The 12992-nt window shown below is 50.7% G+C and overlaps 1 protein-coding gene across 2 annotated transcripts in view; it reads left to right on the top strand.

The window, feature by feature from the left end:
- THRAP3 (thyroid hormone receptor associated protein 3) overlaps nt 1-12992 on the top strand; it is a 269684-nt gene that overhangs the window by 87899 nt on the left and 168793 nt on the right. For both annotated transcript variants that reach the window (XM_086956473.1, XM_086956472.1), the window contains exon 4: nt 11152-12018. In XM_086956473.1, the coding sequence (XP_086812599.1) occupies nt 11152-12018 (867 nt within the window). The remainder of the gene's footprint in view (nt 1-11151; nt 12019-12992) is intronic.

The following is a 12992-nucleotide window of genomic DNA, read 5'->3' as shown; positions in this document are numbered from 1 at the left end:
GATGCGGACTTCTTATTCGACACCTTCTCGGTAGCCGAAAAGCAAGTCAAAACGCTACCGATGCTTAAAGGGGTGCTTAAACATGCACCGGAGGTTTTCAAAGAGCCCACCCGGGCGCGGGTGGTCAACCCTCGCATCGACAGGAAATATAAGGCGGCACCCACGGATCCCACTTATATCAAGGGACACTTTCCATTGGATCCCTTGGTTGTTTCCAACGCTCGGAAAAGGGCGAATTCTCAGACTACTGGTGACGCTCCTCCCCCAGACAAAGAGTCCAAGATCTTTGAGGCCTCGGGCAAACGCATTGCTGCACAGGCAGCTAACATCTGGAGAATATCTAACACCCAAGCCCTGCTTGCACGTTATGATAGGGCCCATTATGACACATTAGAGGCCATTCTGCAACACTTGCCTGACCAATACAAGGAGGCAGGAGAGATGCTCATTCAGGAGGGTAAACTCATTACAAATGCATCCATCAAATGTGCTCTAGACGTGGCAGATACAGCCTCTAGAGCCATCAATACAAGTGTGTTACTTAGACGTCATGCCTGGCTTCGAATTTCGGGGTTCAAGCCCGACATCCAAACCACCATTTTAGGTCAAACAGTGAATCCTGACCATCTGTTTGGCCCTGAGGTGGATGCCTCACTAGAAAAAATGAAAAAGGATACCGAAACTGCAAAGTCAATGGGGGCTTTACAGAGTCAGCAGTTTCGGGGTGGTTCCTTTCGCCGTTCAAATTCAAAAGGCACCTCCCGGGGACAGGCATCCCAGTCCACACAATACTACAAGGGTAACACCCAGCCCTCGTATAACAACAAGGGTAGAGGTGGTTACAGAGGCAATAATACCAAAGGCAGGGGACGTGGAAACAATGGCTCCAGGTCCACCACCACCAACAAGCAGTGACGTCTTGTCACTGCCCCCCGACCATGCAACACCGGTTGGGGGGAGACTTCAGCAGTTCCTGCCGGCGTGGAAGAACATCACCACGGACAGGTGGGTGAGGTCCCTTATCCAGTACGGGTACTGTCTAGAGCTTACTTCCATTCCACCAGACATACCCCCAAAAAGCCGTCCTATGTCAGGCGAGCATTTGACCTTGTTGCAGCAGGAAGTTCTAGTTATGCTGCAAAAAGGGGCAATAGAGCTCGTTCCATTGCGAGAGCGGGGAACAGGGGTTTACTCCCTCTATTTCCTAATTCCCAAGAAGGACGGATCCCTCCGACCTATCCTGGACCTCAGGCCCCTAAACTGGTACATACTCTCGGAGCACTTCCATATGCTCACGTTGCAGCAAGTGCTTCCCCTGCTCCAGCAGGGGGATTTTCTGGCTACACTGGATCTGAAAGATGCCTATTTTCATATCCCCCTACATCCTTCCCACAGGAAGTATCTCAGATTCACGCTCTTAGACCAGCATTACCAGTTCAAGGTCCTGCCGTTCGGTGTCACCACGGCACCAAGGGTATTTACGAAGTGCCTAGCGACTGTGGCGGCGCATCTCCGTCGCCAAAACGTCCACGTCTTTCCTTACCTGGACGACTGGCTCATTCAGGCAAGGACGGAACAGCAGTGCGTAGACCATGTGTCACGCACCATTCATCTCCTGCACGATCTGGGTTTCTCACTGAACTACCCCAAGTCCCATCTCCAGCCCGCCCACGTGCGACAGTATCTGGGCGCGACAATCAACACTCTGGCGGCCACTGCGCAGCCAAATTCAGTGAGAATCGCCAGTATCCAGGCGCTGATCCAACGGTTCAGACCCCAACACTCGCTTCCAGCGAAGGTGTTCATGCAGTTGATAGGCATGATGGCCTCCTGCATCTCCATTGTCCCGCACGCGAGACTACATATGCGCCCGCTTCAGGAGTGCCTAGCACGTCAGTGGACTCAGGCTCATGGGCAACTGACAGACCTAGTGTTGGTGAGCGGTCGGGCATACAACTCTCTGCATTGGTGGAATCCACAAAACCTTTGCAAAGGCCGACCATTCCAGGAGCCTGTCCCACAGATTATCCTGACGACGGACGCCTCTCTCCAGGGACGGGGAGCGCATGTACTCCATTACACTGTGCAGGGACTATGGACACTACAGCAGAGGAAGATGCACATCAATGTGTTGGAACTGATGGCAATCTTCATGGCCTTAAAGGCGTTCAAAGTACATCTGTGCAACAAGGTCGTGTTGATCCGGACGGACAACATGACGGCCATGTACTACATCCAGAAACAGGGGGGCACACACTCTCCACAGCTGTCTCATCTGGCTCAGAGCATGTGGAAGTGGGCCATTCAGAGGAACATCTTCCTCATGGCAGAGCACCTCCCGGGCAAGGACAATCAGATGGCGGACCTCCTCAGCAGGCACAGCCATCAGATGCACGAGTGGGAGATACATCCATCGGTACTCCAACCGTACTTCCAAATGTGGGGTCATCCAGAGATAGACCTGTTCGCCACAAAGGAGAACGCAAAATGCCAAAGCTTCGCCGCCAGGTTCCCACACCCCCAATCACAGGGCGATGCGATGTGGATGAACTGGTCAGGCAGATTTGCGTACGCTTTTCCCCCAGCACCTCTGATACCGCTGGTGGCACGGAAGCTCAGGCAACACTCGATGACGCTCATCCTGGTTGCTCCAACGTGGGCTCGCCAACCATGGTACACCACGTTTCTGGAACTCTCCGTGGTACCGCATCAAAGGCTTCATCTCACTCCCAGCCTTCTGACGCAGAGCCATGGCGACATTCAGCACCCAGATCCGCAACAGCTCAACCTGGCGATCTGGCTCCTGAAGTCCTAGAGTTTGGCTACCTCAATCTTCCTCCCGATTGCATGGACATCATTCGGGAGGCAAGGAAGCCCACTACTAGAGCTTGTTATGCGGCTAAATGGAAGAGGTTTGTCATCTACTGTGTGAACCACGACATTGACCCGCTAGATGCTTCCATTCAAAACATCATCTGTTACCTTTTTCACCTGTATCGATGTAATCTAGCGTACTCTTCCATCCGCATTCACCTGTCTGCTATGGCAGCATACCTCCAAAATAGGCAGCACCTGTCACTCTTTAAGGTCCCTGCTATCAAGGCCTTTCTGGAAGGACTCAAAAGGGTCATTCCACCAAGGACTCCACCAGCTCCGGAATGGAACCTCAACGTGGTTCTTACAAGGCTGATGGGTCCTCCTTTTGAGCCACTGCACTCTTGTGAGCTTCAGTTTCTGACTTGGAAGGTGGCTTTCTTAGTAGCAATTACATCGCTACGGAGGGTTAGTGAGTTGCAGGCACTCACCATCCAAGAACCTTTTTTCCAAGTACATGCTAACAGGGTGGTGCTCCGCACTAACCCTAAATTCTTACCCAAAGTAGTCTCACAATTCCACATTAACCAAACAATTGAATTGCCGGTGTTTTTCCAAAACCCAGAGACGCTGGCGGAGCGCATGCTCCACCGCCTTGATGTGAAAAGGGCCTTGATGTACTATGTGGACAGGACTAAAGATTTCCGCAAAACCAAACAACTTTTTGTTGCTTTTGCCACACAACACAAGGGAAACGCTATCTCCAAGGCGGGGATTGCTAGATGGATAGTAAAGTGCATTCAGATCTGCTACGCTAAAGCTAAGCGCACTCTCACTATCCCACCGAGGGCCCACTCCACTAGGAAGTTAGGGGCCTCTATGGCTTTCCTAGGTAACATTCCCTTAGAAGATATCTGTAGAGCAGCCACATGGTCTACCACACATACTTTCACTAAGCACTACTGTGTAGACGTGCATTCCAAACAGAAGGCAGCTGTTGGTCAGGCTGTTCTAAAAACGCTTTTTCAGACTGCTGCAGCTGGCACGGGCGGCCGCCGTTAATGGAGGGACTGCTATGTATTCTATGCACAGATATGAATTCAGCAGCCCACATGCCTCGAACTGCAAATGCTACTTACCAGTATGCATCTGTTCTTGGCATGTAGGGCTGCTGACATTCATATCGCCCGCCCTCCTCCCCGGCGCCTGTAGCAGCTGCAGTATTTATTCATACAAACACATATGCTCATAGCATGGTCATCACTCACATTCTTCACTCCATCTCTGCCAATGGCTAAAAACAATCTGGGGATGGAGGCGATGCCCATGCGCACTGTAGTCCAGGGGAGGAGCCACCTATCTCGTGATACTTCGAAGACTCTTCCAGGACAACAATGTGCAATCATCCGGACCCAACACTAGGTGGCGGTCTATGCACAGATATGAATGTCAGCAGCCCTACATGCCAAGAACAGATGCATACTGGTAAGTAGCATTTGCATATCTTGACATTTGTGTACTGTGTATATATCTATTGTTATCGGTCCGTCCGTGTGCCTCGAAGGCACGGAAAAAAGGGCGGAACTGATGTCATCACGCCGGCGTGGGCCTATTATGGTGTCGGTGACGTCAGCGGAGTCGCACGCGATGCCGTGCCTCTATGACGTCGTCAGCGCGAGGCTACAAAAAGAATTTCCAAATGTTGCTGATGCAAGGGGATATTCACAAGGTGAGGAATCCACAGGCAGATACTGTATCTACCAGAAAAAGCGTTACCGATGGTAAGTAACTTGTTCTTTACAATGCAACGGTTTTGAAAAATGATAAATGGCATTGTCATTTGGCTTTGGGTACCCAAAGCCACACACACCCACCCAAAGCCACACACACCCACCCAAAGCCACACACACCCACCCAAAGCCACACACACCCACCCAAAGCCACACACACACCCAAAGCCACACACACCCAAAGCCACACACACACACACCCAAAGCCACACACACACACACCCAAAGCCACACACACACACCCAAAGCCACACACACACACCCAAAGCCACACACACACACCCAAAGCCACACACACACACCCAAAGCCACACACACACCCAAAGCCACACACACACCCAAAGCCACACACACACACCCAAAGCCACACACACACACACACACCCAAAGCCACACACACACACACACACCCAAAGCCACACACACACACACCCAAAGCCACACACACACACCCAAAGCCACACACACACACCCAAAGCCACACACACACACCCAAAGCCCCACACACACACCCAAAGCCCCACACACACACCCAAAGCCCCACACACACACCCAAAGCCCCACACACACACCCGAAGCCCCACACACACACCCGAAGCCCCACACACACACCCGAAGCCCCCCACACACACCCAAAGCCACACACACACCCAAAGCCACACACACACACCCAAAGCCACACACACCCAAAGCCACACACACCCAAAGCCACACACACCCAAAGCCACACACACCCAAAGCCACACACACCCAAAGCCACACACACCCAAAGCCACACACACCCAAAGCCACACACACCCAAAGCCACACACACCCAAAGCCACACACACCCAAAGCCACACACACCCAAAGCCACACACACACACCCAAAGCCACACACACACCCAAAGCCACACACACCCAAAGCCACACACACACACCCAAAGCCACACACACACCCAAAGCCACACACACACCCAAAGCCACACACACACCCAAAGCCACACACACACCCAAAGCCACACACACACCCAAAGCCACACACACACCCAAAGCCACACACACACCCAAAGCCACACACACACCCAAAGCCACACACACACACACCCAAAGCCACACACACACACACACCCAAAGCCACACACACACCCACCCAAAGCCACACACACCCACCCAAAGCCACACACCCACCCAAAGCCACACACCCACCCAAAGCCACACACCCCCCCAAAGCCACACACCCCCCACCCAAAGCCACACACCCCCACCCAAAGCCACACACCCCCACCCAAAGCCACACACCCCCACCCAAAGCCACACACCCCCACCCAAAGCCACATACCCCCACCCAAAGCCACACACCCCCACCCAAAGCCACACACCCCCACCCAAAGCCACACACCCCCACCCAAAGCCACACACCCCCACCCAAAGCCACACACCCCCACCCAAAGCCACACACACACCCCCACCCAAAGCCACACACACCCACCCAAAGCCACACACACGCACCCAAAGCCACACACACACACACCCACCCAAAGCCACACACACACACACACACCCAAAGCCACACACACCCAAAGCCACACACACACCCAAAGCCACACACACACACACCCAAAGCCACACACACACAAAGCCACACACACACACCCAAAGCCACACACACAAAGCCACACACACCCAAAGCCACACACACCCAAAGCCACACACACCCAAAGCCACACACACACAAAGCCACACACACACACACCCCCAAAGCCACACACACCCAAAGCCACACACACACCCAAAGCCACACACACACACACCCAAAGCCACACACACACACACCCAAAGCCACACACACACCCAAAGCCACACACACACACACCCAAAGCCACACACACACACACCCAAAGCCACACACACACACACACCCAAAGCCACACACACACACACCCAAAGCCACACACACACACCCAAAGCCACACACACCCACCCAAAGCCACACACACACCCACCCAAAGCCACACACACACCCACCCAAAGCCACACACACACACACCCAAAGCCACACACACACACCCAAAGCCACACACACACACCCAAAGCCACACACACACACCCAAAGCCACACACACACACCCAAAGCCACACACACACCCAAAGCCACACACACACCCAAAGCCACACACACACCCAAAGCCACACACACACCCAAAGCCACACACACACCCACCCAAAGCCACACACACACACACCCAAAGCCACACACACACACACCCAAAGCCACACACACCCAAAGCCACACACACACCCACACCCAAAGCCACACACACACACACACACACACACCCAAAGCCACACACACACACACACACACACACCCAAAGCCACACACACACCCAAAGCCACACACACACCCAAAGCCACACACACACACACCCAAAGCCACACACACACCCAAAGCCACACACACACACCCAAAGCCACACACACACACACCCAAAGCCACACACACACACCCAAAGCCACACACACACACACCTAAAGCCACACACACACACCTAAAGCCACACACACACCCAAAGCCACACACACACACCCAAAGCCACACACACACACACCCAAAGCCACACACACACACCCAAAGCCACACACACACACTCAAAGCCACACACACACACCCAAAGCCACACACACCCAAAGCCACACACACCCAAAGCCACACACACCCAAAGCCACACACACACCCAAAGCCACACACACCCAAAGCCACACACACACCCAAAGCCACACACATACCCAAAGCCACACACACACACCCACCCAAAGCCACACACACACCCACCTAAAGCGCCACACACACTCAAAGCCACACACACACACCCAAAGCCACACACACACACCCAAAACCACACACACACACACCCAAAGCCACACACACACACCCAAAGCCACACACACACACCCAAAGCCACACACACACACCTAAAGCCACACACACACCTAAAGCCACACACACACACACCCAAAGCCACACACACACACACACCCAAAGCCACACACACACCCAAAGCCACACACACACACCCAAAGCCACACACACACACCCAAAGCCACACACACACACCCAAAGCCACACACACACACCCAAAGCCACACACACACACCCAAAGCCACACACACACCCAAAGCCACACACACACCCAAAGCCACACACATACCCAAAGCCACACACACACACCCAAAGCCACACACACACACCCAAAGCCACACACACACACCCAAAGCCACACACACACACCCAAAGCCACACACACACACTCAAAGCCACACACTCAAAGCCACCCACACACTCAAAGCCACCCACACACACACTCAAAGCCACCCACACACACACTCAAAGCCACCCACACACCCACCCAAAGCCACACACACACCCACCCAAAGCCACACACACATACACACCCAAAGCCACACACACCCACCCAAAGCCACACACATACACACACACACCCAAAGCCACACACACCCAAAGCCACACACACACACCCAAAGCCACACACACACACCCAAAGCCACACACACACCCAAAGCCACACACACACCCAAAGCCACACACACACCCAAAGCCACACACACACACCCAAAGCCACACACACCCACCCAAAGCCACACACACACCCACCCAAAGCGCCACACACACTCAAAGCCACACACACACACACCCAAAGCCACACACACACACACACCCAAAGCCACACACACACACACACACCCAAAGCCACACACACACACACACACCCCCAAAGCCACACACACACACACACACACCCAAAGCCACACACACACACACCCAAAGCCACACACATACACACACCCAAAGCCACACACATACACACACCCAAAGCCACACACATACACACACCCAAAGCCACACACATACACACACCCAAAGCCACACACATACACACACCCAAAGCCACACACACCCAAAGCCACACACATACACACACCCAAAGCCACACACACACACACACACACACACACACACACACACCCAAAGCCACACACACCCAAAGCCACACACATACACACACCCAAAGCCACACACATACACACACCCAAAGCCACACACATACACACCCAAAGCCACACACATACACACCCAAAGCCACACACATACACACACCCAAAGCCACACACATACACACACCCAAAGCCACACACACATACACACACACCCAAAGACACACACATACACACACAAACCCAAAGCCACACACATACACACACAAACCCAAAGCCACACACATACACACAAACCCAAAGCGCCACACACACCCAAAGCGCCACACACACCCAAAGCGCCACACACACCCAAAGCGCCACACACACCCAAAGCCACACACACACCCAAAGCCACACACCCAAAGCCACACACCCAAAGCCACACACATACACACACCCAAAGCCACACACCTACACACACCCAAAGCCACACACCCAAAGCCACACACCTACACACACACCCAAAGCTACACACATATACATACACACACACACCCAAAGCCACACACATACACACACACCCACCCAAAGCCACACACATACACACACACCCAAAGCCACACACATACACACACACACACACACACACACACACACACCCAAAGCCACACACATACACACACCCCCAAAGCCACACACATACACACACACCCCCAAAGCCACACACATACACATGCACTCACACACCCAAAGCCACACACATACACATGCACACCCAAAGCCACACACATACACATGCACACACACCCAAAGCCACACACATACACATGCACACACACCCAAAGCCACACACATACACATACATACACACACACAAAGCCACACACATACACATACACACACACAAAGCCACACACATACACACACACACACACACACTCAAAGCCACACACATACACACACACACACCCAAAGCCACACACATACACACCCAAAGCCACACACACCCAAAGCCACACACACCCAAAGCCACACACACCCAAAGCCACACACACACACCCAAAGCCACACACACACTCAAAGCCACACACATACACACACACACACCCAAAGCCACACACATACACACCCAAAGCCACACACACCCAAAGCCACACACACCCAAAGCCACACACACACACACACACACACACACACACACACACACACACACTACGCCAGTCTCGACCTAAAAACGACAACTCCAACAATGCATTGCTTTGTCTTTAGTGATGAGATGTTTCTTGGGGGAGCTCGGTTGCGTTATGTATGGGTTGTGGGTGATCTTGTGTAAAATAACCACCGAGCACAGATTAGTTTCCAAAGGTTTATTCAGGACTCGTAGGACGGACTCCCCACATGCCCTTCCCCGGAGATCCGCCCCAATGTTTCTCCCACGACGCAGGCACATTTTACCCCACAGGTTTTCTCGAGCTCCAAGCCATGCACGAGCTCTACCCTCGAACTCGTCCAGCGAACATGCATCTTGCAATCCCACGGAAGACCCCTTTTTTTTAAACGGACACTGAAATGTCTTTTAGCCAGCTTCACGATGCGATCTGTGGACCGTAGTTACCCACAGTGCTTTCAGTGGGGAAAAAATAAGTGCAGGTACTCAATAAAATGAGCTAGGTTCCCGTCCTTTCCAGACTGGGGGGCGTGTTTTGAACTGAGGACTTCACTGAGAGAAAGAAACGAAAAAACACGCCCCCCCCCCATCCGAAAAAGACTGGCCTTAGATTGTCACTGGGACCTCTTCTCCAATGGCTGGCCAGCATTTAGGAGGCCAGCCAATGGAGAAGAGGGGTGGGGTTAACCCTCGCTACTAAGAAACATAAAATCTCGCCAGCGTGACTGCGCAAGCGCAGCCTACGCTAGCCGAGACCTAAAAAGGGTGGGGGAGAGAATTCCAAATCACTGTTTAGGAGTTTCTGGGGTGTACGTCTGATATCCTTCAAAGAAAGACAAGGGACCAAATGGTCCTACAACAAAAAAGAGAAAAGGGACTTAAAGAATCAATACCAGATTCGACCGCTAGATGGCAGAATAAAGCACAGTATGTACGTCTGATATCCTTCAAAGAAAGACAAGGGACCAAATGGTCCTACAACAAAAAAGAGAAAAGGGACTTAAAGAATCAATACCAGATTCGACCGCTAGATGGCAGAATAAAGCACAGTATGTGAATCCAGAATATTCTGCAAGCTCAAAATTACTCCGAGAGATAAGTAACCATTTAGTTATTGGCGGCTAGCCTTGGTTGGGCGAAGGTTTACTGACTGACTAAATGAGTGGCTGATAGAGTACCTGAAAATCCATAGTTAAATGTTCTCTAGGTACACTGGTATTAAAAGTTGACATTCTTCCCATTGTTCATTAAGTTTACTCTATCTACTGTCATTTTAAAATGGTTTCTGCAATAATGTTTGCATCCAGACTCTAAGCTAAGTTATTAGGCAGCTGCTTTCATAATAATTGTGTTTGTTTGATCTGCATTTTAATTGGTGCCTTTTTTTTTTTTGTTGGGCAGTTCTAGGTCCCGTTCAAGGTCCTACTCTCCATCCCACAATCGAGAACGGAACTATCCCAGGGTTTACCAAAACCGTGATAACTTTAGAGGAAACAACCGGGGATACAGGAGGCCTTACTATTTTCGCAACAGAGGAGGAAGGGGATTTTACCCACGAGGTCAATATAACCGTGGGGGCTATGTCAACTACAACAGACCAAATTGGCAAAACTACAACCGCCAGCCCTACAGCCCTCGTCGGGGCCGGTCCCGCTCTAGAACCCCGAAGAGACGATCTCCTTCTCCAAGGTCTAGAAGTCATTCAAGAAATTCTGACAAATCGTCCTCTGACAGATCGCGGCGGTCTTCTTCATCCAAATCCTCCTCTTCTAATCCCAGCATAGTGGAATCATCCAAACGCAAGTCCAGGAAGGAAAAGAAAACTAGGTCCAAAGACAAGCGAGCATCTCTTCAAACTACAGGAGAGGAGGATTCGAAGGAGACTTCTTTGTCTGGTGGTGGTGAACCAAATTCCAAAGCCGAAACGTCCAAAGATTGGCAGGATATTTCATATGACACAAGTCCAATTGCACAACATAGTCCCGAACGAGCACCCACCCTAAAGAGCTCAGTTCAGTCTGTGGTGGTGAGGCGCTCTCCTCGCCCAAATCCCTTGCAGAAAAGCCCTCCTTCACCACAGGGAGGTGCTCCACCGAGCGGTTCCTCATTCCGGGCACTGTCGCGACAGAGTCCATTCGACCACAATACATCTGGCATGAGCCCTCCTAAGAAGGCCCCCCTCAGCAAAACCTCACCAACAATAAGTTCACTTTATGGTAATCCGAAGGATGAGGGGAGACCTGGTGATGCAGGACCATATTCAAAGAGGTATATGGTGTATTTTATTATTAACTGTTTTTGTTATTTTACCAGTTTAGTTTTTTGCATATGTAAATAGACTATTAGAGCTTTGCTTGCATTCTCCTATTTTGATAGAAAGTAAATGATTCCTAGTAGAGTAGATTATGATCTCAGTTCGAAATTTTTAGGGGATCAGTGAAATATTTGTGAAATGAAAACTTCTTGACACTGTTTTACCCATTTGCCTTAAATTAAATTGTGGCAATCACGCTTCCAGCATGTGTTCATGGAGATATAACATGTTGTACACACACTTACCATCTAGAGTTGGGCTTGGACATTGCAAGTTTTCCTCCTAAGAACTTTTTATAGAATGAATGCATTTTCTCTGACCCTAGCAAGCCTACCATTCAAGAATGTAATGCTGCAAAATGGAAAAGGTTTATCCTTTATTGCTATAATTTAAAAAAAACCTTTAATGGTCACAGTGCAAACTTATACTTGTTACATGTAAAGAATATAATGCTTGTCAACTTTTGAGTATGTGTTCACTTGGTAGCCATGGCTGTTTACTTGCATAACCAACATCAGGCCTTTAAGATTTCTGTTGTCACAAACTTTATGGAAGGCTTAAGAAAGGTAACACCCACTATACTTCCACCAATCCCAACATCATCCTGACTCCACTTATGGTACGTTCTTTTGAGCCCCTTATTCTTACCTACTACAGTTTCTCTCAGGGAAGGTTTTCTTGTGTAGTGTAAGTGCATTACAGGCTTTGTTAGTGGAAGAGCCTTTTATCGTGGTCCATAAATGGTTAGCTTTAGCAAACTCCTTTCTTTTTTGCCCAAAGTAGTTTCTGCTTTTCATGTAATGATTAGATTGAACTGCTCTTTTTTTTTGGTCACAGTGGCTTGTGGAAAGGACTGTACATATATAGTTTTTTTTAAAGTTAAGTGACACAATGTTTCATATATTTCGTACCCAATTTGTCGGGAAAA

This window comes from Lissotriton vulgaris, chromosome 2_1 (genome assembly GCF_964263255.1).
Source record: "Lissotriton vulgaris chromosome 2_1, aLisVul1.2, whole genome shotgun sequence".
Classification (NCBI taxonomy): Eukaryota; Metazoa; Chordata; class Amphibia; order Caudata; family Salamandridae; genus Lissotriton; species Lissotriton vulgaris.
This window is presented reverse-complemented; position numbering and strand designations above follow the sequence as displayed.